The 27366-nt window shown below is 31.7% G+C and overlaps 2 protein-coding genes across 6 annotated transcripts in view; one reads left to right on the top strand and one right to left on the bottom strand.

Annotated features, from left to right (window-relative positions):
- Positions 1-14355, top strand: part of LOC111051129 (junctophilin-1) — a 98559-nt gene extending 84204 nt beyond the window's left edge. For all 3 annotated transcript variants that reach the window (XM_022337558.2, XM_039424010.1, XM_039424011.1), the window contains 2 exons: positions 2867-3274; positions 10146-14355. In XM_022337558.2, coding sequence (XP_022193250.2) covers positions 2867-3274; positions 10146-10232 — 495 coding nt within the window. In that variant the 3' untranslated portion in view covers positions 10233-14355. The remainder of the gene's footprint in view (positions 1-2866; positions 3275-10145) is intronic.
- The window catches only part of LOC111051128 (protein spire), a 241801-nt gene continuing 227288 nt past the window's right edge, over positions 12854-27366 (bottom strand). For all 3 annotated transcript variants that reach the window (XM_039424012.1, XM_039424013.1, XM_039424014.1), the window contains 5 exons: positions 21402-21622; positions 20357-20488; positions 19488-19589; positions 16407-16675; positions 12854-15349 (listed from right to left, as the gene is read on the bottom strand). In XM_039424012.1, the coding sequence (XP_039279946.1) occupies positions 15157-15349; positions 16407-16675; positions 19488-19589; positions 20357-20488; positions 21402-21622 (917 nt within the window). In that variant the 3' untranslated portion in view covers positions 12854-15156. The remainder of the gene's footprint in view (positions 15350-16406; positions 16676-19487; positions 19590-20356; positions 20489-21401; positions 21623-27366) is intronic.

Here is a 27366-nt window from a genome sequence, read left to right as displayed (position 1 = left end):
TCATTCAGGCCTATATTGATACAGTCAAACGTTTACCTATCTTTCATTAATCATTCATATTACAGGCATTTATAATTCACAATGATTAGAAGAGGACAACAGGCTAAGTCTTGAATTAACTTGTCAATTATTCCTAAACTGGATGGGAATAGGATATGAAAGGGAATTCTGATAAGACGTTTATCTAGAAGTCATCGGTTTGTTTCATGTGTCATCAAGGGTAATTTGTGTTATTTTTTATAAAGATTGGTGAAAATATTTTTTCAGGATCAAATATACTTAACAAACACCCATAGACTAAATGCAAAAATGAAGAAAATACCTGACAATTTCATGGAACCAAATTAATATGGTATTTGAAAATTTCACGTGTCTGTTCTTACTATGCACTAAATCATCCAGCCTCTATTACCACTAGAGATAGATAATGTAGAGAACTAGAGATAGATAATTTTAGCATGATTCAAGAGATGATATATTGATGAACAACAGCAAAAGAGTGGAATATATATTTATCATCGTGTTGTACAATAACATGTTGAAGTCCTTGTTAAAGTTCGGTTATTAAATAATAATAGCATCTTAAATCTCTGAATTTAAGTAATTTGATCACTTTAATTCGAAGCTAAAATTTATTTTCAAGTCTATCATAAATGAAAAAGATGTACGGTATGCTTTTTATTATTTGCTTGATTTAGAAAAAAAATCTAATTTATTAGGCTATTATTTCATTCTTATCTCAGTTACAGGAGAATTACAAGGTTTATAGTTTTGAAATATTGTATTTATCCATCACATTATTATTAAAACACACCCGCCACCATCATTATGGTCTTGCAAATTTTATTGACATTGAATGTGTACATGATCTTTTACAAACATTTATTAGGTACCGTACATTCTGAACAGAGCCCTGTATAACCTATTATTCATCCTGATTATTCTATTATTCCCAATTCATTAAACCTGATTGAAAATTATCATGTGTAGGAGGATATCTAATGTTACTTCATTTCAGATGGAGATGTTGTTTAACTATCCACAAGAGTGGAAAAAGTACTGGATGTTTGAGTAACAGGATTTATAATTTTGGACTTCGTAAGGTAAACTTTGGTATTTCCCCGACCCTATGAATTTGACGAAACAAAATTAACTAACTTCGTTTCAGCAACAACAATGAAAACTTCCTGCTAATCATAAAATCTCTGCTCTACAAAACCTGCCCACCTCAAGCATCCTTATAACTTCGAATATAATCCGACGGGTTACTCTGAAAATTATCAATTTATTTTGTTTAACTAGTACCTATTGGATTAGTAGTCCAGATCTTTATTGGAGAATTAGGTATCAAAGTAATGAAACTATCTTTCAACACTTGAAAATTCCAATTCTAGACTCTTAATAAATAGATAATCACAGTCACAATGATTTGATACCTATAGGTAGGGCTATCCTGTTCAATGAGATAGGCCTATTCTGCTAATTTCCAAAACCTATTCTTAACCCAAACCCTTACATACCTACTATTTTATTTGTTCCAATCGTCATTTATAACAAAACTATTTCAATATCTTATTATTCCTAAAATCAAATTATTCTATAACGACAAACTTACACCCTACACCTAATGCCACCAAATGCCAAATTCGAATGATAATTATTTTCATATTATTGTTGAAAATAAACTATCCTCAACCTGATAAGTAAACAAGTGTGAAATATGTAAATATGACCACCAATGGAATTCAGAGAAATTCAAATATGTATTAACTCACATAAATGTTGGTTCATATTCATTTGAGTTTCTTGACATAAATAAGATATGCATAGGTCTTTATGAGTACTCTTTATTATGAACTATGGTATTTGAATCAAACTGTTCTAAAACACTATGATTTTAATTTTAATAAACTCTACATTCAAATAAGTCATCATGGAATCAAGCCAAACATTTGGACCTAAGATTTCTCATTTTATTCCACATGAGAAAAACAGGAAATGAATTGAATATTTCAAATCATTCGAACAAACCATACAAAACGTTCAATTTCTTAGATCAACTCGTTGAATGCCAACTTCCTCATTACAGTACATACAGTAATATTTTTTGTATACAATTTGCAATACAGGCTGGTATATTCAGCTTATAATCTATATTAGGATGAAAATCATATCACTAAGTTAAGGTTATTAGGCCTTATACCATTAAAACATAATTATCTTTTAAAATCAATATGTGAAGCCAAAATTCCTGTTGTACACAATATTGTCCGAAATATTGCTAAATTGGCTATAACAATTCGGAATGACTTTTGTTAATTCTATGATATATAGTACTGATATTAATAAACCGTAATAAATTTACACTAGAAGAATTGTTTTATTTATAAAAAATGTAGGTTTTTATTGTTTAATATGATTTTTTCAATATTATATGTGTAATAGTTCCACTTGATTTTTGTGAAAAGTACAAGTCAAGATCAAGAACATGCACAAGTACAATAGTGTATATTACACAACTTCAAGTATATGCCTATTATTAAAGGGCTTAACTTGATCAATTGTATCTAAAAACTTATTTCAAAACTGATATTATTTTATTTTCTTAATATCTATTGCAAAGAAGTGTACCTTCTAGTTTAATTACAATCCCATTGAAGAAATCAGAATGATGCTGTACCGAACATACATTGAAGTAATTGTAAGATTACCATATTACTCATTACAAATCTATTTGGTGTATGTAATGCAAAGGCACCATTTGCATCATCTTGAGACAATAACGTAGAAGACATTGGGAAATATTTTTTCACACATTGCAAACAGGAATTGAATGGAGTTTGTATTGAAATGGTTGTTGTATCAGGCGATGAGCGATCACTTTGACCACTATAAGCGACCGCCGAGCAGAGACAGCAGTGTGGACCGCTACAGTCGCGCGGCCAGCCGGCTCGGAGGCGGTGGCGGTTCACGACAGCCGTCCGTCGACAAGACGTCCTTGTCCGGCGACGCCCCGGCGGACCGAGGTATGAGGGCGCCCTCCCTGCCACGGGGTACGACGCCTGTTCCCGCCACGGGCGCTGGAAACGGGGCGGCCATCGGGGCCGGAATGAGTGTTGCTCCGCCTCCCGTCAGTCAGCCGCCTCCGCCCTTCGAGGAGGTCATCATTCGGAAGCGGGGCCTCGGCCAAGACATTGTGCCCTCACCCCAGGGACAGCCCAAGCGCACCGAGTCCCTCTACATTTCTCCCTCCGCTAAGCCCCCTGCTGTTAAGGTATGCGATTATTCCTCTCCGCCTGTCGTCTTGTATGTGGTAGCAGGTAGCTATCACATAGTGCACAATGCAATCACATAATTGTTCTGCTATCATATTTAAAACAGCTGGTTAGCTAATTTTCTGGGTTTGGACTGAATAATGATTGAGCACGGTTCGTACTAGATCGCTCTACTTCCATATTTAAAACAATCATTGCTACGTTACTAGTTTTGAACCGAATAATATCCTGCTTGTGACTGTGATAAGCTTGAATCAGAATTATTGTGCTTTATGGATTAGATTCATGAGGAAAAAGTTGAAATTGCAGCGGCATAAGGGCAGCCAACCTTTTTCTCAATCTGTACATACAAAACATCTATACAATAGTTAGTATATAACTTATAGTAAATTACAACACTTAGTATTGCTTTGCTACTTTTGAGCTGAATGATAAGCTGCTTGGATGTGACTGTGCTTAGATTGAATAAGAATTATGCTTCCTATAGAGAGGCTATAGTGAATTTCTTTAATACAAAGTTGGTTGTTGAATAATTGAATCGATTATTCCAGAAACCCATTTCGTGTTGAAAACTTTAACTTACTGAGAACTGAAAAACGGATCTTACATACTGTAGGTACGGTATATTATTTAGTTTTTGAGGAGGCTGTAGTATTCAATATCAATCCACACTCATAGTTTAAAACAATCTCACGGAGAAAAAAATTGAGCCTACCATTATGAAGATTTCATGTTTTATTTGCATTTGATGGGTTTCTGTAATGCAGGATGTTTGAACAAAACTACCTACTGTTTCCCAGTTGACATTTAGAAGAATATATTTTCCAGGGTTTTGGGCAGAAATCTATTGATTTTCTAGCATGAGGAATAAGTATTAACTATTTATTCTTTTTTAAATCAGAACATTGAGAAAATGAATTTAAATTTTCAAATATTTATGCCTATGGCAAATAGTGTTCATGCGCTCTCACCTAACTGCTATGAGTACGGGCTTGTACAAGAAAATCAGTATCCTCCCGTGGTATAAAACCCAGGAATGAATCTTGATGGTTTTCTACACCGAATGATTCATTCATATGCAAACAAAATCCAAGCTTTTTTCTGTGTTTCTGACTCATGTCGGGTTTCTTGCATAATCTATTCAATTAATCTCCAATTACATAATTGATTGATTTGTTGTTGCTTGTGCCTGTATTGAGCATCAATTTTAGTAACAATTTAATGTAATTTATCATCTGAAATGTGGCTGCTGAAGCGAAATGAAAGATGCTGCTTGTGCTTGTTTCAAAATTTTTTGAACCGTAAATTGTTAAATCGCAATTTTTATAGCATGTGTAGTTCAGTGTTTGTAGAATTAGTTTATGCTAGGTTGTGCCCCTTTTGGAATTTCAACGTTGGATTCATAGTGATGGTGATGCAAGGATAAAGCGGGATTTCACAACATGTTTATTGAATAGGCACTCTAATAAATGATATAGTTACATAGGCCTACTAGGGAATTCAATGTCATATCTTATCATCTGATAAATGCTGAGTTCACTAAACATTACAATAATATTATTATAATCCTCATTTAACCAATTATTCCTTCAATCCTATTATAAATTTCAATTTATTGTTTTTCAAATTCATAGATATTTCATATAATGCAGTGAATCATAATAATTAAGTTTGATAGATATAAGATTATAAAATAAATTCTTTTTCAATGATTTTTAAACTCAACAGTATCTTATAAACTGTAACTATTTGAACTAATTTTCAGTGAGTTAGAATAAAGGTACTCGTTGTTGTTTATTGTTAGTATGACAAACGTTTAACAATGATGATGGTTCAATTCATTCTTCTCAATATTATCAACATTTTGTTAATACAGGTAACAATTTCCTTAAGAATTTAGAGAATAAGAATAAATTCTGACCAGGTACATTATGTATCTCAGTTGAATATAATATATGAAGGCACTCATTCATTTTCTGGACATAATACTTTCTAGTTATCTTAATTAGATTGTAGAGTACAGTGTAGATCAATAGTCTGAAAGTCTATTATTCCATCTGCTATCATAATACACTTCATTTTGCTAATTTCAATAATAATGCTCATTATAAATTCATGGATTGTTCTAATTAGATCTATAGTGAACAATAAATAAATTGACCTAGAATATTAATCTTCTATTTACAAATTTATTATGTCCCATGCCATGTAGGCTACCTTTATAAGTTTCAATTGACCATCCTATTCAGCTGGTTTCATCCAAAAATATCAAGAAACATTCATGTTATGAAACAATCATGTTATGAAACATTCATGTTATGAAACATTCGTAAGAATATTCATAAATATCATGAAATATGTATGAGCTGCACATAGTAGATGTAGGTAGCTTACTTCATGATCTTATTATGCTAATGGAAGAATTTGGAAAACTACACAATAAAATTTTTGCCAGTATTATTGGAAGTAGTCAATGCTAAATTACTGATCTTCATCTTATATTCAGATTCTCAATTTTTAAGTTATAAAAAATCGTAAAATACAAGGGTTAGATACAAGTATAACTTCAAAGTTGGACCTTCTGAGATTTTTCAAGTATAAACTGAAAATATAAACTTTAAAACACCAAGAAAAACACTTGAACAAATGTGGATGAGAATCACTGAAATATATCAATATGGACATTATATTATTATCTTGATAGTATTTTCCTCACAGTCTCCATTTATTGTTTCAACTTCAAGTTGAAATTAAAATTGGTGCGTGTCATTTTCATAAAAAAACATATAATTATGAATAGGTAATAGTGTTTTGCACAGTAGGTACCAAATGTTCATTTAAAGCATAATTAAGATGCAACACTTTAATTGAAGAATACCGTTATGAAAATTCAGTAATTTTTATCTTGCGGCTCATTTCATCCATCAATAGGATTGATTGAGTGAACATTGTGCATGTACGAAGCTACTACCATTTTTCCCTCTTCTTCAGAGGGAGAAGGAGACTACCTCTTATCAGCTCTTGGGAGAGGATACTATACTACAGATACAAACTTCTCGTCTGTGATACTATACTTAGGTTTTAGAACCATTCTTCATATTCATTTGATAATGAATCTGGATAACAGTACCAGATTATTTTTATTATCAACTTCATGATTTATATTATTAGGGAGTTTAAGAAATAAGATATGGTGAATAAATAATAATCATAAGTAATAGGGCGTGATCTGAATTATACTGACATAGATAAATCATACACATTTCATAAGTTCAACATTCTAGAGACCTTTGCTGTCAAAATTTTTTAAGAATTGTTGTCGCGTAAAAAAATATATATTACTCGCTCTGAATTTGCTTCGGATATGATTATTGCGGGAGGGCAACATTTTGAAATAGCCAACTATCCATACAGCGTAGCACCTAGTGTTGAAATAAGCAGGTGGGAATTTTTGCGGTACACGAAATTGAATCAATTAGAAAATAGAACAGAAGCTGAGCGCTGAGTCGGTTGGCTGGCGAAGACGGGGAGAGCCAACTGCCACCGATTTTTGGCGGCAATCCAAGGGGGTAGGTTGATGGTGAAGGGGAAATGTTTTCGGGGTGAGGGGGGAACGGAATCTAAAACGAGCGGCGGGCGAACAGTGAAGAAGAGAGCGTCGTTGGTGATAGAGGCAAACGGCAATCCGCAATGTTGTGGTCCCAGGATGAAGAAGAGGAGGAGGATCTCATGTTCAGCCCGGCGCTGATGGCCCGTCGCGCCAGTGAGAGCTGGATCAACACCCCCCCGATCGAGGTACATATCACATACAAAAATAAACCCCCTGAGTGAACTTCAACCAACCAATATACTGTACGCTATCCAAACGAAAATATTATTAATCTACTTGTTCAAAATGCATACCTCGAAAAAGTTAATATTGTACAGAGAGTGATTCCTGAAACAAAAATATTCATGATTCTGTTTGAAAATCGTGTACCTATAATTGTTGCTCACATTTATATTGATTAGCCTATTCTGTCTAAGATCGCACTTTCTCCTCCTTTGTCAAACATCAACAGGTTCATTCTGAAATTCCGTCGAATCCTAATCTAGGCCTACTAATGAAACGTCCAGTATTATGTTTTCAATTTTACTGATTTAACTTAATCTTAATGATTTAATAATCTTTATTAATCTTAATGAAGATTCAACTAAAATAGTGTTGTTGTTATTATCAATTCAAATAGGTTGTCAAGCAAACATAGAGATCTGACAAGTGACAAACCTTGCCAAGTTTTAAAACATGAAAATTTACTAATTTAATAAGTACCACAACTTTGTTCTCAATTCTATTGATTTAATCTCCATTAAGTTGCAGATTGATCTTAAATAGCGTATAACAATGCTGTTATTATCAATTCAAATAGGTAGTTCTTATCTAAACATCTAAACTCAGGGATATGACAAACCTTGACAATTTCTCAGCCATAGAGATGAATTCAGTACAAAGTTTGACAGAATGCCAAAACAGTGGACTGAGCTTTAAAGAAAGCGAGATGATAAGGAAGAGTTGTTGCTCTTTTCATTTTTGAACGAACGGTGACAAAGGATTCACTCTGCTATTCTAAGAATAGTTTGAAGCAGGAATGCTTGCAGCGTGTGCTGTGTTTCACGTGTTATCTTCAATATTCCTACAAGCCACTGAAAACTGTCTTAAATTTATGATAAATGACTAAATAAAGCAAAGATTTACTTTATTATTTTCCTGTTCTGTATTATTGGGGATTTGACAATACGAATAGGAGCAAAATTTTGTAAACAACATTGAAAGCTCTATTTTGTTTGCCTGTTGTTTTTTATAACTGATTTTTCATATTAATCAGTATAGCTTATTATTGATGGAGGATGGAGCATTCATGCATTTATAAACCCCTTATTTATTTCATTCACCAAAACCTAATTTTATTATTCACTTTGTCATGCATGGAGTTTGAATTTGATTCCTTATCATTTCTTAACACTAACAATGTAGTTTGTGTCAGAAATAATTCACTTGAACTATTCAATTAATATTTCTATCCAGTACACGGTACTACTGTATAATATTTCTATTTATTACATTTAATGTGAGTTAAGATTCTCCCAACAAAATTATAATAGACAAACAACCTTATCTTGGACTGTGTCATTACCAATAAAGTTGAGAGAAAAATAGCACAAGGACTACCTTATTATTTTATCTACCAATGTTATATAATGTTTTTCGAAAACAAGTTTGTAAAAATCAAATCAATGATGACCCATTATTTCCGTTTCTCCAATGTAATGAATGATTCAACCAATAAGTTCACATTCATATTCTGCTTTCGATTTTGATAAAAAACTAAAAAAACTGGAAGAAAAAATTGTATTCCCATCTAGTCTGCTTTAAAGGCTTTACCGTACTTAAATCAACAACCCGTTGACATCAATTATGTCAAATCAAATAGTCATGTACAAAAGAATATTCTCCATTATGATTATGAAGATACAACTAAAGTTTTGCTCGACTTGAAATTACTAATAAAAAAGAATTTGAATATCTGTTTTTTTTTATGATTACTATTGGAAATTTAAAATGTGGTGGGTTTATTATGAAAAAGCAAGTTCCTATAATAATAAGCTATCAATTTCTTTTAACAAAGTTCTTTTGTTATGTAGAATGTTAGACTTATGTGCATTCTATCACTGCATACGAAATCATGGTTGATTTGCACAAATATGTATGATTGCATAAACTTTACTTCACAGAATATTATCTGGATGAGAATACATTTTTGCAAATGCATTTATCTTGGATGAACAGCTAGTTTTTAGTGCACTTATTACACATTTTCTACGAGTATAAAATTATCACATAGGAATAATAATAAAATTGTAATTAATTTATATCATTATTATTATGTATTCTATATTATAATTAATTTTATTGTTTGTGACTAGATAATATTTTTGTAGCAATCTTTACAGCGATGTAAGCAGCAAGTGATTATATAAGTACCCGACTTGTACTGAGAAACTCAAGAATTCTAAAGACCATGAGGCTATTACATAGCTAAAACAAAAAATCCATTAGTGATGCACAATAAATAATTGTGTTTGAAAATCATATTTTTCAGTATGGAAAAAGTTATAGAGAAATGTGATGACCTATTCCAATTTCAATCATTGAAGAAGTATTCTAGTCCATAGTATGATTTGAATTTTTCAATCATAGAAAAAATAACATGATATAATCTATTTGAGTTATCTTGTACCTAGCTCATTGGAATAATAGATTGTAGGTAGAATTGTAAATTGTACATTGTAGGTAGAATTCCACTACCAAAGGCCAATATGGGCCTTTACTATCACAACATATATATTTTTTTGATATGTGGAGAGGATAAACCTTGAAAACCTTTTTCTTTAATGAACTTGAAAAATATCTATATATTTTTTTGAAATCGAATGTTCGGTTAAAAATGGTAACAGGAAACTTTTATCACATACGAAAGAATTATATCCCTACCGGATCGTTACGAACAATGTGTTAGAGGTTACAAATTTTCTGAAAATAATCCAAATCTACATCAGATCCAAGTGTCTTCCTCTTTTTTTTACTTAATATAGCATCACATCTAAACAAATATATTATTGAGTACCGTATAAATGTAAAGAAACAATGAAAAAGAAAATTCATTTTTAGAATTTTTCTTTGGAGGCTTAAATTTGAGAATTCTGAGTAAATAATTTTAAAATGAATAAATTCAACCTTCTCACAATTTTCATGTAAAAATGTTTCATCCTGAAAGAGTGATGTTTAGTGTGACGGAAGTCGTCTTTAATACCAACTTTTGGCTTTTCCAGGACTGGTTTTCAAGACAACAACTAGTGATGCTGGTGCTGTTTGTGAACATCTCTCTAGCGATAATGTTTTTCAAGCTGCTGACGTAGTAGTGGCTTTTGCCGCGCTGACCTGGAAGTCAGCAGAATGCCGTCGTCGTCCCGTCGCCGTCACCGTCGAGAACCTAGAACGCTGCGCTCCGAGTTCTAATAAAGCCTTCGATCGAATGCGAGAATATTTTTATTGAATTTTCAAGACATGGTACACTTCTTCATCAATCACCCCAGAGCGGAGAACGGTGAAACGGAAGACCGAATGCTCTGTGAAACGTTTCCAGCGTGAAATACTCTTGAACTATGATACATTTTCCTCCCTGTGAAGATTGTCCCTGAAATGTGCCTACTTCAACTTCCGAAGCCTGTTTTATTGTTTTGTTTTCGTTCTATCATCGTATCATAAACACGTTCTCATCAAATCTCATTAGAAAAACTGAATTTGTTGTGTTGTACAGGTATGTTACCTAATGCATCTTCATCGCGATTGTTAAATTTGTTTGTCATATTAGTGTCGTTCATAGCTTTCATCATGCTCTTATATTTATGATCATTCTTTCATCAAATTCCTATCATCACCATTATTGTTATTATAATTAGGTACTTTATCATATTTTCGTGTCATGACATTATATACAGTACGCAATTTTTTATGCATGCTAACCGCATAATATTTCAATTATATTATAATAATATAGTGGATTTTATAATAAATTTTGGAAATCGAAGCTTGACTTTCTTAGCAAGATGATAAATAATTGAAGCCTTGATGCCTTTTATTCAAAAAAGCGAAATTATAAAAATTACCGAGATCATTATTACTTAGGCTATTGAATCGCCTAGCTGCTTTATAAGAATATTTTATTATTGAATTTAGTTGGTGAAAGTCACGTTTCAAAGGGAAGGGAACATTGGCGAATTCCCATATTCATGGGAATATTATGAATATTTTATATAAGTTACCCTAATGTAAATATTATATACAGTAATAATTATTACAAAGTAAAAGTTTGCAAAAATGTGTACATGGAGCCAATTAAATTGAATTATATAGTTAATGTGTAAATAGGTTATAATATTTATTAATTAAAAACTTATAGCTGGAATTTTCACTTCATAAAACTAAGTTGAGAACATCTTTCGAAGGTGAACCCATATTAAAGTCAGAGTAATATCAGTTCTTTATGGTGAGAGTAGCCTCTATTTCAACAAACTGTTGATATGTGCCTTTCTACTAGACTGGAAGAATGAAGGAACTCATATCCTGGAGGTTCTTACATATTCAGTTATGTTATCTGTTGGCGAATCTGTTATTTATTCCATAAAAAATCTGAAATTATTTTAGGGTTTGCTATGGAAGTACCGTATTCTGTAGAATTGAAGTCTCTTCTTGGTCATGAAGTGAACGTAATAATTCTAAAAGTTTAGCTCTCAGAAAGCACAGGGAACATCTCAGTAAATATTATTGGAATGAAGTGATTTTTGCAGTTTTTCAGTATTCAATGACAACTAATTACATCTTGCCAAATCAAATGTGTTACAATCAACTTCCATACGAAAATAATGATTTATTACTTTGAATCTTTGAGGATTTATAGCACAAAGAAGTAACATATTAAAATCTAGCTTAATTATACACTGTTTCCATTGAGCTATTCGTAAAAAATGTATAAAATATTTAATATATATTTTGGCTATAACTTTCAAACTTGGAAAAAGCTTGGATAAATTAATTACATACTGTCTAAAAAATTTTTAATGAAGTTTATACAATAGATATTGCAATTCTTCTTTAAAATATAAAATCCATTATTTTTACAAGGAAAATAAAACTATAGATTTTTGACCAAATATTGAAGTACTGTTCTTGTAAATTTGACTTGTTCAGATATGAATAACTTTTTTATAAAAAAAGCATTCAAGATCTTGAAATAAAGCTATCTTTTAAAAAAAGAAATACAAAATGAAATATTGTCTTCTGTTTGATTACCAATGACCTAGTACTATGTGTGTCAAGCTCTTCAATAGTGGCTTTCAGATATATTCTGATTTTGGGTTCAGTGCTGCGTTATACCTACAAGAGGGAATAAACAAGAGACAGACAATTTTTAGGAAGGAGAATTAACTTCAGAATATCACAGATAATATTAAAATTTATGAGGAATCAGCATGCTCGATTCCAAGGAAAATTGAAGAGATTGTGGCTCATATATTCAATTTAGACAAGATGCTTTCTCTTATTTCATGATTGAAGATTCTAATTAATTTTGAATGAAGAGCGTAGATACGATAAATATTATGGATTTAGAAAGCACAGAAGTATTGAAGACTGGAAATTGTCCAGAATCACACATTTTTCTTGACTAACCGCACTAGAATGCTGGACAAATCTTTAAATCAAAATATATATTTTAGGTGACTCGAAAATTACCAATAAACTTGATAAATTTTGGATGTGCAATCTCATGAGTTTTGAAGGCACATAATATTTCACATGGGGTATCCCTTCACATAAAGTTTATGACCCTGTTTTGTATCTCATGGATGACAACCGGGGTTGTAAAAGTACAGTAAACGCAGTGTGGGAGGTTTTCAATCACCATAAAAAGGGGACTCAATTTCAAGGAAACAGACGGGAAGAGAAGATTTCCACAGGAATAGAATTAACAACCCACATCTGTATTCACAGTTGACTTTTACTCTCCATTCAAAACATAATATACATTTTCCTCTACTCATATTTACAGATTGAAATAACTTAAGCTAGCATTATTCTACCTGATAATTATTTACAATAATACCCCTAGTCAACTTCATCCATTTTGATTACTTAATATTATATGATTCACAAATTGTTTTAATGAAAATTCACGAATATAAAAAAGGAAAATGTTCAAAAAAGATGAGTAAACAAGACTTGGCACTTACTAAATAAGAAAACATGTTAGATTAATAGTGATTCAAGTGACACAAAAAACAGAGTAGAAACATCAAAAATATTATTCTTACAATATTAGTTTCAAGTGGTCTATTATGGATATAATATGTTCTCTTTTAAGAATTGAAGCAAATTCATCACCGAGAAAATGAAATGGTCTATAAAGCCTAGTCATATCATTCAAAGTAGCCTAATAGTAAATTTTGGAGGCCAAATATTTCATGGTGATGGGTTTTCGGTTCTGCTTAAAACAAAGTGAATAAATGGAAATCATTGTTCTGTATTTTCGAATTTAGTTTAAATACAGCAACCAAAAACTAAAAAAGGATTACTTTTTTATGGCATTCACGATTTACCTCAAGGAGGTGATTTCTTATTTGGAAATAACATATTTGGTACAGGTTTATTGAAAAATATAATAATTAATAACATCACCGGACACGTACAAAAGAAGTTGGAAATGATGTTGATTTGATTGTAGCCTAATATTAACAAATAAAGCTCAAAAAACACTTCTTAAAAAATGGATGTCTGACTCATCTCATTGATGATATTATGGACTTTGTTAACTGCTTATTGATAAATCAATCTCTTAGTGTCATGAAAAAAATAATTTGTAGTGGAAAAGCTAGAATTTAGGAGTTGATATTGGAGAGAATTTTAAATTAACTGATAACTTCCAAGGGATCATGTTTAATGGGAACAGAAATTTTACATGGACTTGGTAGAAGTAAATCGATATGAAATATACTGTATTTTACATTGATTTCAATAGACGATAATCCAAGAGCAGTCTCCTTGACAAATACCTGCATGATCAGAAATTTTAAACTTTATTTATAGTGAATTCCACACTGTTCAAGCATTCTGCTTCAGGTCTCTATGCATAAAATAATAGATGGAAAGAAAGCAACGTTCATGCAGTCCAATGATTATCATCAATCAGTAGTGAAATAATTACTGCATGATTCTCAATCAGAGATGAGCAGATCAATTTTGAAATTCAAGAATGAATTTACTAAATTCCATCAATTTATTATCAATCACTCTATTACTACAACAACAGTAATTGATTCTCAAATAAATATCAGGCCTATCACATTAAAGAAAATGAAAACAAAAACACATTATCTTAACATAATTGAAAAAAAGTTATTCTTCTTTTTTTAAAAGAATGAGATGCTTGATAAAGATACCTCGAATAATAAAATTTCTATAATCAATAGATTTTCACAAAAAAAATATTCACTACAATATATTTTTCAACTATTCAAACTTCAAGTTGATAAAAAATATATAATTATTTGTTTCCTTACTATACTAAATACATGGTTTTTTCATATATTTTCTAATGCTATAAATATTCATGAAGATCCAACTTTATAGATTCATCTATTATTCTATTCAATGATTATTCTTATTATCGTTCAAGGTACATTCATTAAAATTTGTTGAATACAATACATTATTCGAGTACAATTCAATCTTGTAATAATCCATCATGAAATCACAGATTCTCACCAGGAAGCGAATTATGCATAATATTTATATTGTTAACAAATACACTATACCGCACACATCATACCACCAGAGAAATGTTCAAACATTGTAAATAATTCTAAAATAAAGTATGATTTTCTTATGTTTCTAGAATTAACGGTAACAAAAATAGTTAATATCATTCGTGATTGTATTATTCAATAGTACGCTCTCGACTAACTTATAAGTTACAACAGCAGGGAACATTCTACTTTGAACCCTGAATAAACATTACAATGGAAAAATAAATAATCAACTTCGATAAACAATTAAATCTAGTGCATCTTGGCATTACAGGATGTATACAAGCCAACATTCAAAACATTTCAGTCTCTACTGTACTAATCAATTTTTGATTATTGGATAAAAATAAATAAATTACATTGCATTCAAACATAAAACTTGGGAACAGAGAGAGATAGAGTATCACCTATTTGTCACGTTCTTATTACATTGTTGAAAATAGAGTAATATGAAATTAATAAGAAAAGGTGAAGGTTCTAATTAGGCAGTTGAATAGACAGGCGATAAGTCGAGTGTTAGATTGCGAATAGCATTGTTCCGAGTTGTGCGAGATGATTTTATTATCTGGATAACCATGGTTTTACAGTCGTGGCACACAATCATCTGCAAACCTTTCATTTTCTCAGCTTTATCGGTAGGCCTTCCCAATGTTTTCGATCTGATGAATTTTCCTCTGCAAAAAGAAACGAATGTCAGTTCCAAATGTTGTTTTTTCTCAAAAAACTGAATGTAGATTGGACATTAATAGAAACCACATATCCAATCTATGCATTTCTCGCAGTCTTTAATCACTCAAAATTGAATCTTGTTTTTTATCTACTCCTACTCTATTCTCAAATCACTAGATTTTCTTTATGATTCTAGTAGGAATGTAATGTGATTTTTCACGTTTTGGTTGGGATGGAGGGGTTTATGTTGAGGTGGAAGGCTGATTTTGATAGGATTTGTCGTGATTTTTAGGAGGATTGGCGCCATCAGCCATGAGGGGATGGGCACTCCTTTTCGTGATGTTTTGATCGCCTGATTCCAGTGGAGTCTATATATATATATACATTTCAGAGGATAATGTTGAAGTCACCTGATTCTAGTGGATTCTATATAATATAATAATCTTGGAGTGGCCAAGATGTTGTTATTCAAGAGGCTATGAAACTGAGCTTAGTGATTGGTAGTGCTACTATTTTAGGGTACTTTTGTACGACTCTGCATTTGTAATGTTTTGATTAACTGATTCCAGTGAAGTCCAGATATATAGAATTCAGAGGGTAATGTTGAAATCACCTGATTCGAGTGAAGGTGAGGCCGAAAATCCTCTACTTTCATGATGCTATGAAACCGAGCTTCATGATGTGTAATGACTTTAGTATCACTCCGCATTTGTAATGTTTTGATAACTTGTTTCCAGTGTAGTCTAGATACGTAAATTTCAGAGGGTAATGTTGAAATCACCTGATTCGAGTGAAGTCAATATACGGTGTGGCAGAAAATCCTCTACTTTCATGATGCTTTGAAACCGAGCTTCATGATGTGTAATGACTTTAGTATCACTCCGCATTTGTAATGTTTTGATAACTTGTTTCCAGTGTAGTCTAGATACATAAATTTCAGAGGGTAATGTTGAAATGACCTGATTCGAGAGGAGTCTGTAAATGTCACTACTTTCATGAGGCAATGAAACCGAGCTTCATGATGGATACTGATGGTGACTATTGTGCCAGAGTTTAGATTACCTGATTCCAGTGGGCGTGTAGGCCGGACTGGGCGGAGGCAGCGACTGCGGTCCGATGTCGGAGATGAGGCTGGTGGACATCTGGGAGGGGGGCGTCGAGCGACTGTGCTTAGGGGAGGCGGGGGCACTGCCGACGCCACTTCGTGACAGTTCGGGGACCATCAGCTTCGACATCAGCGACTTGGGGAAGTTGTCCTCGTCGGGTGAGATGAGGCTCGGGCTCAGAGCCACCACTGGTACGTGGGCAAAGTGCTCAGTCGGAATCCTCATCTGGAAAGTGTTTCAAAAGTCATCAAGTGATGATCAACTTGATATAATATGTTCTAGAAAGTTACAAAGCTTGAATTAGTACTGTTTGCACAGCGAAAGCTTAAACTGAACAAGGATAGCAAAAATCAAATCCAGTTGAAATTACATCAGGAGAGCATCAAGGTTGTATTTTAGGACCTCTTTTCTTCATTCTGTACCTAGATGTTTCATTTGCAGTTCCACAAAATAATCTCACATCATTCGCAGATGACACCTCCTTAATTGATTTCCGATTTTAGTTTAAAAGACCTTGAGAAAAAATGTTATGTATTATCTAACACGTGAGCTCAATATTTCAATTCTCTTTCCCTCTCAGTAAACTCGTAAAAAGTAGACTCATAAATTTCAGCCTAAGACATCATAATCATATCGAACCGAAGTTATCCATCGGCTGTGACCCTGTGGAAAATACATATCCTGTTAACTCTTTACTCGGTCTAGAAATAGTTTCAAACCTTTCTTTGGATTTGCATATAGAAAAAAATAATAAATAGAGTGAGCAAAGGTTCATTAGTACTAAGTAATATGGCAAAATTAGTAGTACCCTTATCAGTTTCAAGAATGGTGTATTTTGCCTAATTTTATTCACATGTGTCTAATGGTATTGAGTTGTAGAGTGGTTGTGCAAATATACATTTCCAAAGTATATTTAAACTTCAAAAAGAGCGATTCGCTACTTGGCTGGTCTTACGTTCAATGTCTCGTATAGGGAGGCTATTGTAGACTTGAACATTCTGACACGGCCATCAGTTTACATATACAAACTCCTAATTTTCACACATTTTAACACACGAACATTCCCAAACATAAGACACATGCTGATTCATATAACTATATCACTAGACTATATACTAGAGAAAAAATACTAGCCATACAACAACACAGCGCTAGATTACAGCTTTTTGAGAAGATGCTAACCTATTTAGGAGCGATATAGTATATTAGTTTCAATTTGTTTTATTGATTGTATTTTGTTGACTTCAAATTCATTATATTTTTCAACTTCAGTTTAAATGACGATATTGAACTGTATAATGTTCGAAATTACTGTGATGAATAAATAAATTATTCTCTTCTATATGTTAATCAGGTGCTGACTTTATAGCGTGAATCTCACTGTGTAGTGAATATTCAAACTATATGAAAGAAGATGGCTTATCAATTCAGATTGAACATACCGTTGATATTCATAGCAATCCCTTTGAACGATCAGTTTTGTTTTGTTTCAATTTTAAGCTGGTGGTTAAATCTCAATCTGAATCATATTATTGCAAACGGAACTCAATTTTTATTTAATCCAGTTTAAGCTGATCCTACGTTAAAGCTGTCACTGTGGAAACGGCCCTTACAGTTGCGCTTGTCTTCAATGAGACAATTCCTTTGTATCCATACTTCCGCACGGTAAGTGCGACTACTTTCGGTCAAGCGATATGAAATTGAATGGAAGCGTTCAGTGCTGTACTGATCGGTGTTCAGACCGTCAGAACATTGTGAGTAGAACAGTAGTTTGTTCGCCAGCTCTGAATTTAATAAAACGTATGGGTTCTTATTTGGTCAGGATGGTGCAAACGCAGTGATGATTGGTAGAGCTCTGGAACCAGCCGTATGTTTCTCAAATAATACAAACAAAACAAAATTATGTATATGGTAATTCTTCACTGAAACTGTAGGATATTGTCACAATATTCAATTTAGTATCAATATAGAAAGTATAAATATTAACTAAATTATTATTATATCAAACAAACGAAACCTACTCTAGGAGTTCTAGAACATGGTATGCCTTAGGGGGAGTAGGTCAATTTCCACACAGAAAACACCAAACATGCAGAAGACACATTTTAAGAAATTTCTGAAACTAACTATTGCATGTAATTGTAAACTATCGAATATTTTCTGTAATTGATGTAGTAGTTTTAGGTTTTTTAGAAAATAAACATTCATTTATTAACTACAGAAAGTATCAAACTAGTATTAATAGAAGAACCAAAACAACATATTCATTATTGAATCGAAAAAACTATTTTTTGAAGAATAACCAATATTTGAGATCGAGTTGATCGTTATCAATTAACAAGAATTAGCAATAAATAAATTACAACAAATACACCTAAATAGTCTGAATCACAGCTATCTAATACAGAAGTCAGTAATAGAAGAGAATCGGCAACCCAGCAGTTCATCATTACCACTGACTTCATGACGTGAATCTCACTATAAATGCACAAGAGATGACAATTTATTTCATGGAGATATTATTCTACGTCTATAAACAACAAATAATTGGAAAATTATCCTTTATCGAGAAATTAGAAAATTGAACACAAAGTAAAAGAAAGAGAAAAAATAATAAACAGCAATAGTTTAAGCCTAAGGTGTACATCAACAAAATAATATTTCTCTTATTTATTTAAAAAAAAAACATAGAATATATTAACCATCTTGTGAAAAGTAATAAAACCTTCAATAGAATTCAATTTTTAAAATTGCGTCTAATTCATCTACGCCCCCCAGGAAAAATGAATAGTCAATAACAGAGAGAATTTTATGATGGTAAATCTATTTCTTCTGGTAGTTTTCTTTGATTCCAACCTGTGATTTCGAGTAATAGGCCTAAATAAATTGTACACTTGACATACGTATATGTAGGTAGCTTAAACTTTCAAACAAAAATTTTCAAATTTACGAAATTCTAGTTCAAACTTCTTTTGAGAGAAGGTCATTATTCTTGGAAATGAGCATTTTTTTAGAAATTTGAAATTTGGAAACCTACCTTGGAGTAGCACTTACTGCACACTGTCCGTTTGCACAGCTTACAAATTTGGCCCCAAGGACCAAATATGCTGAACCTCGTTTTCATACACAGGAAGCAAACCTGAAAATGAATTATTGATAGAATTGGAATAATACTCAAACGAGATAATAAATTGAGCCAAGCATCAACAAGCCAAGATGGATTGATGTGGATGGATGATAAACGATGAACAACTATGCCAGTTATAATAAATTTTTTCAACTCTTTTAGAAATTAGATAAGTTATACAAGAAGACTTTTGGCTGTTTCGAGCTTTCGAATCGACTGAAGGAATAGAATAGTTCATAACTTAACAATAGGCCTACCAACATGGAACTTTTCCTTCAACTAAGATCTTGACAATTTCGAACATTCTTCAATTAAAAATTAATATTCTGCTCGATTTCTCATTTTTATGATACAGTTCTCTCATCAATGAAAAATAATAATTGAAATTGTAAAATTAGTTGAGCTATATAAAATATCGATATTTATAAAATTTTTTGAACTTCTATAAATCATCTTCTTATGTTTAATAACAAGTAGGCCTACCCTAAAATATGTATTCAAGATAGTGTGACTAAACCCATATCTTTCGGCAATGGGTGAATACTGTATGCCGAATTTCAATAATAGGCTACAAAACCAAGATCTTTATTCATTGTTACTGGAATAAATCTATACTCACAAGAATCCACGTCAGAAAATAATTTCACGACTTCTGAACAAATCTTAATTACAAATACCAGAATATACACAATACAGATAATTAATGTTTCAAATGAATAATTCCTTAATAAATATTAAAAATCATGAAATATTTTTAACCAGTCATTTTGCATTGATACCTTTCGCTTTTCTGCATCCTCCTTGACATGTCCTTCAACTGGTAAACTTTCAAGCTCAGCTTTAGTTAACACACTGCGGATGTGCACTATCTCTTCAAGCGTTAAAGCTAAGCATTCCTCCTGCCATTGTTTCTGAGGAAGAAATATATATATATATGTTTAGAACATGAACGTCAAAATCAAGAATTTATTGATACACGGAAATATGAAAAATATAATGAAAAAACCCAATGTTGCGTCGTCAAAATGATGGAAGCTTAGTAAACACCGCTTGAGCTATCAAATATTCATAGGAATCCAGGGTTTTGATTACATATTTGAATGTTACAACTGATTATCAATCATTAATAAGTTGCGATATATCTATTCAACCACATTTTTCTCAAGAATTACTCGTTAATAGTTTTGGATACTATGTCAATCAAATTATGTTGGAAGTGAAATTGACTCCGTCACACAGTCAAGTCAACTCTATCCATCAGTTTGGTTGATCACGGAAGCTATATGATAGAGGTGACAAATTGATTTGATTTGAAATTTATTTATTTATGTAAGTATCTATTATTACTATTCATGTGAGCTTTGTAACTTATTACAAAATTACTGTAATTTTGTTCAAAATTACACTAAGAAATTACTCTACTACTGTATACACAAAATAGATGAGATTAAATAAAACAAAACACAAAATCACCAGTGAAATTTGTTACAAATACCATAACCATAAATTAAAATACAGTATTATTTTTGCTCAAATTATGAATAATACTATTGTTAACTGTTCAATGAATTTTCGAAAATATTAATTGAATAATTATTGATCAATTCGAAGATAAAATGCAATCCGAAATACGATCAGATAGTATTTTTTGTAACTACATAAATCAGGGTTATGAGCATGTAACCGTCCATATTCAAGAAGATCCTTTCCATTAATTGAGTGTTTTGGTAAGTCGTGCACTGACAGCATTTCATATAATTATAATTATGTGAAATACCTCACAGATCTTTTGTTTTATTATATGATGCACTAAACACTACTCACAGACTGCAGGAGGTCGTCCTGGAGCGAACTCCTCGACCAGGACATCTCGGGCAGAGTGCAGCCGAGTGAGTCGTCACTGGGTGTGGATGCGGTCTGGCGGGAGGCCGGTCGCGACTGCGGCACAGACAGACTGCCACTCTTGGCCGCTGGCTCACACACCACAATCGTGTGGCGCCGCATTGATGCGCGCCTGCTCGGACATTGGGTCGCCAAGTCGTACGCTGCAAAACGGCAAGAAAACTGCATGAAATTCATGTCTCACCAACAGTCGAAATGAATTAATAGAACAGTGGACATAATGAATTGATGTAAACACAGTGAATTGCATTCAGTTTGAGCGTATTTCTGTCTATGGTTTCATAATATTTGAACGATTTGAGACAAAAAGAAGTTTTGGGCGATTGCCTGTTTTTTTCTGATCAACGTTGCTATGAGTTAATTTACACTGATCTACAGTACTACAGTTAATATATAAACAGTCACTTATAAAGTAACTGTATACAGTACCTACCACGAGAAAAAAACATGTAATAGCAACACATTATATTGTGTTTTATACAATCACACAAAATTAAATTTTTAATATCATTTTTACCGGTTGTGCCAGAAGTGGTTGCACTTGACCCACGACCAATGAAACTAAAGTTTTGTGGGAAATGAAAGTAGAAAATACAACATATATTATTATTGAAGTTTTATTACATTATGGGATATCATCTCTGATAACAATGTTCAAACATTATCAAGTTTGAAAACATTTTTTCTTCGAGTAAAATTCTAAAATATAGAAATGCACTATCAAATATATAGAACCTGCACTATCAATGCTTGTGAACTCGTTTACAGAGTTATACAAATCTCTTAATCATGCACGTTCTTCTATGAATTTGAATTTGAGAAAATTGTGGCATAATTTCTAAAAAATAAGAGTATATTATATTCATAAAGTACATGATGAAGAAATTTTTTTCTATGTATAGATTTAAATCTATATTTTGAAATTGTTCACAAAATTTTCATACCTTTCATCAATGTCGTATTTTTCAGAAAACAATGATCAAATTCTACTTCCCTGTCATTTGTAAATGAATTCAAGTTCATACAAAAACCTATACACTCTTGAAAAACGAATAGATGAGTTGGCCTAGGCTACTGTATAGGTATGTATCTGAATAAAAAATATATGTATCTGATTTAAATCTATCACTCTATTTTAATCTTGAATTTCAAAAGTAATTATCATCAATTGCTTTTATGTTAGAGATTTTTGTTATGGTTCTAGTTGTATTTTAGTCACTCATGTTTGTATAGGTAGTGTTATACCGTTTCCGTGAGGGATACTTTCCACCAGATATATCATTACTGGTATTCTATTATCACCATCAACATTATTAACACTGTAGAGTTATTTTTGAGAATTAAGTGTACATCACAGTCTACATCTATATAATAATTACATCTACATCTTTAGGCCTATTTATAGTAGCTATAGCTATTAATAGAGTTCCAATATTCAGATGCATACACAGTAGGCCTACTCATCTATTCGTTTTTCAACAGTGTATAGGTTTTTGTATGAACTTGAATTCATTTACAAATGACAGGGAAGTAAAATTTGATCATTCCTTTCTGAAAAATACGACATTGATGAAAGGTATGAAAAATTTGTGAACAATTTCAAAGTGAATATGAAGTGCAGGATGAATACTTATTAATCTAGGAGACGGCTTGATTGGTACTCTGGTACACTATTATATCATCGATTAAGTTCTATAAAAATGCCAGCTTGAAAAATCTGCGTCTTCTTGAATATAGAAGTCGGGAATTTTATTTCTTAAAGGTCAATTCTGAGGACTAGGATGTGAATTTCTTTTCACAATTTGATATTATTATGTCCAGTAGGCCTAAAGATATAATCTTATCATTACTATCAATGTTTTGTCTTTTCTGGATATTTCATTTCACTTCTATAATCGTGTGAATAGTTTCAGAATAAGAGCAAGTTTGTTAGAAATGAATAGTTTTACAAATTACTTAGGTCAAGCCTACTATAATAGTATTCTCATTGATATTAGACATTTATTCTATTCTATTCCGAAGCCAATCAGCACTGACAGTCTGTGTTTGGAGCTGATGGGTGAGTAATATTATGCTCTGTAAAAGCATGCATGGGATGATTGTTGATGATTATTATATATATGAAGATGACCATGAATTATGAATGTTTACAATAAGGAATTATAGAAGTTGAGTGCTTCTGATGTACGATGAAAGGGAATGTACAAAGTTTCTGCAAATTTATTTTACAAATAATATAATTAGCAAACATATAAATCATATTGGTGAATAGGCTAGATTATTCCTTACTTTTAATTATTGACATCTACTAGAAAAAGTACTACTAATGTTTAAAAGTTGTACAAGTATTGTTCTAGAAGTATGGTCTATTGTTCTATTTGACCATATCGGATGTTTCACTTCCACTGGTTACTTTTTTCTAATTCTTCATTCAAAATTACATAGCTACATAACGTTTTATTCGATCTGGAACACGAAAATTGAAATTTATTAAATGGTTAGTCGTATCATAGAAATTCCTTAATAGAACAAAGTTTTCTTTCTGTTTTGATTCAACTTTATTTTTCATTATAATCAACCCTCCGACATTATATCAACTCACCATTAATCCTAATTCCCTTCATAGCTTCACTCGTACAGTAAACAAGCAAATTCAAAATGCTACAGTAACATTAAATTTATCTCTATTCAACTTAATTTACCAATGGGATCTGAAAATTATTCGAAATGAGGTTCAATGTATTCATTGTGATATAAGATAGTTGATATAAGATAGTGATATAAGATCACTTCACAAACCGTTATAACAGATCTTGAGCATGCTTTTTAAACCTACTCTTGCCTTGAGAAAAGTTAATTTTCACAAAATGGAGAAGAGAGATAACAGTATGACAGATATGCTACCAAAACAACAACATAAAAGAATATTGTGATATAACATTTCCACAGAGAAGAATAATCACTAAACGAGAGATGAAAGAAGAGATCATGCATCAATAATGAATTTCTCATAGAGGATTGACAACAATTATGCAACACTTTCACCAAGTTTTTCAACTTCACACTTTTATAGCATTGGATGTCTGAACTAAACTAATCGTACACTTATTGCGAGTGTTTTCTGTCTTAAATACAAATCTGTGTGATTTTGCGCTGGGTAGTGACCATGAGGAAGATGCGTAAAAAGAATGATAAAGCAGTTAGAGAGAGTTTGCAATGGATGATTCGACGTGAGACAAATATTTTAGAAGATTTCGCCACCATGATGCTTGCACGATGACACAAAGTGTTCCTCTTGTGAGAGAGAGCTCACCTTTCTCCATTGCACTCACTTCTGGTGATTGGTTACTGCTTCGGTTGCTTCTTTGGTATTGCAGTAGGCAACAATACAAGTCGTTGATCTTTGATCTCCACAAAAACTAAACACTCCACATTTAGATCGAACGAAAGAATCTGCTTAAATTTTAAGAGGATTAAACTTACTGTCTTCTATTTAATGACAACATGAAACATTTAGCTACTCCTACAAAACACTCTTGCTATTTGTTGAAGACTATGTGAATTGAACATATGCATTTTTACATTACTAAAGTAAAAAATATTTTCACTTAATATTTTATCAATTTCAAGTTTTGAAAAATAATTTAATCTTGGTGTTTTTAATATTATTGAATATAAGTAGTAAAATAATTATAACTTCCTTATAACTTAAGTACGATAAGTAGATATTTGATAAATTTGAAGTGTTTTCAACAAAATAATAATTTTATTGATTGAATTTCAATGGAGATGTTGTACTAGTTCTAGTTCGTGACTCTCAACTTGGATAAATTCGAATGCTTGGGCTAAATTGATGAGCTTAGGATGATTGAATGAACTATTATACTTATTGTGAATACATCTTTATTCTTGAGTATTACTATAGAATTATCACAATATCTAGTTAGTTATTTCACTTAGGTACTGGTTATAAAATAGTAAGTATACAAAACATATACATCCATCTAATTACATTGATAATGACAACAATTCGTGCAAAAATTCATTAAAACAAATAAATGGAAGTAGAATATTCTCCCACAACTAAGATTCTAAAAAAACACTTGTTTCCCTTATTAACAGTACCTAGGTTATTTTAATGAATTATTTTATGAATCTAGCTATATTAGCATCCATTCATCAGTCGCTATTCATTATGAATCACTACCTAATTCTACATTAATTACTCATACAAATTCACTACGTTTGAAGTCATTGCAAGGCATATACTGGTCGGATGATTAAAATGACGATACTGTAATTATTATAGAAATGCTCACAACAGTTATTCGAGGTAACTATGCTAAAAATAATGAGAATACATCAACAAATAATTCACAGTATTTAACTAACATTATTGGATTCTACAAACGAGAAGACTACGGAAAAAGTGATCATTTTGATTCATTCACATTACACAATTACACGCAGTAATATTATAAAATAGAAGCTAGGAGGTAATCGCATGCTCAAAACTTATACCTGTTACAATTATACAGCTCTCTTGAATAACATTGATTGGATAATTAGAACGAATAATAAATTCAATACAATATCATACGAATACTACAGATAGTAGTAGGCCCTATCTCAAAATAGACAACTCTAAGAAAGTTCAAAAAGTGATAACCAGCCAACATAAATGAAATAGTACACAAAAGGATTAAGCCACATCAAATAACACACCAAGACAGACAAGATGAAGAATACTATTGGATAGGATATCAATGAATTATTGCCATAAGTCTGATGGGGGTACTACATGAATATGCAATATCAAATAGCATAAAAGTAGAAGAATACGAATAAACGTTGGAATAATTGAGCTGATATTCAGGGTTCCAACATTATATACTACGGTATTACGATAAAGGTTCTGATCTTGAGTAAGTTATAGCAATTCTATAACTGTTTAGTTATGGAATTTTATACAGTTCACAATGAGGTAAGAATGAATAGGAATTATAGACTTGAAGCCTATTATCTAGAGTAAAGCTCTAGAGGTCAAGTCTGTGAGGTTAAAAACCTAATTGTACAAACAATAGTAGGTAGAATCGTTATTAAACGGATTCAAGGAGTAGGATACATTCTTATCAATGGGATGATAAATTTTATTCAAGGAAAACATGAATAAATTAAATAATATTGAAAAATATATGTGGTATAATCAATAAATGAGAGGAAAGTTGTCATAATGTGATAATTGAAATTCAAATTTGAGGGAAGTTGGCTATGAAAACTTGTGAAATTAAATTAGTGAAGCTGGAATATTTAATCATCACAATGGATATTTCATTTTCTTTAATTTGACTAGCTCTTTTTCAGATTGTAACAATAGTTGAGAGAAAAATTCATCAGAAAGCACCATTATCATTAACTGTTAATCATCTTTATTCCCCATTTATTTGAATATCAATTGAAAAATTAATGAAATAGAAAATTAACGATGAATCAATTGTTACACATAAGAAGGGGAAGACTAGAAATGACAAAATTCGGAAACTATTTACACAACTTCAACTTATTAACTTAATACATTATCTCTAAAACAATCATTGGTTAATTTTGTGCAAATTCTAAGAAAATATTAGTAAATTCAAATAAACGTCAAGTATTTACAAAAGAATCAAATATTGATAATAATTAAAAGAATGAATTTTTGGTAAATGAATAGAATCTATGATCCTGATTTCATGAAAATTGTTGCTTGAAATGTAAAATTTAGTTGCTTGAATTTTCTCCAAATACATACGTTATGATATAGCTATATATATAGCCTAATTGCTTGTAGAGTATCTCACAACATGGTTTCATATTCAATTCTCAAGAGAAGGTAAAATTATTGGAA

Source organism: Nilaparvata lugens, chromosome 3 (assembly GCF_014356525.2).
Source record: "Nilaparvata lugens isolate BPH chromosome 3, ASM1435652v1, whole genome shotgun sequence".
NCBI lineage: Eukaryota > Metazoa > Arthropoda > Insecta > Hemiptera > Delphacidae > Nilaparvata > Nilaparvata lugens.
Note: the sequence above shows the minus strand (reverse complement) of the source record. Positions and strands in the feature narration are given on the sequence as shown.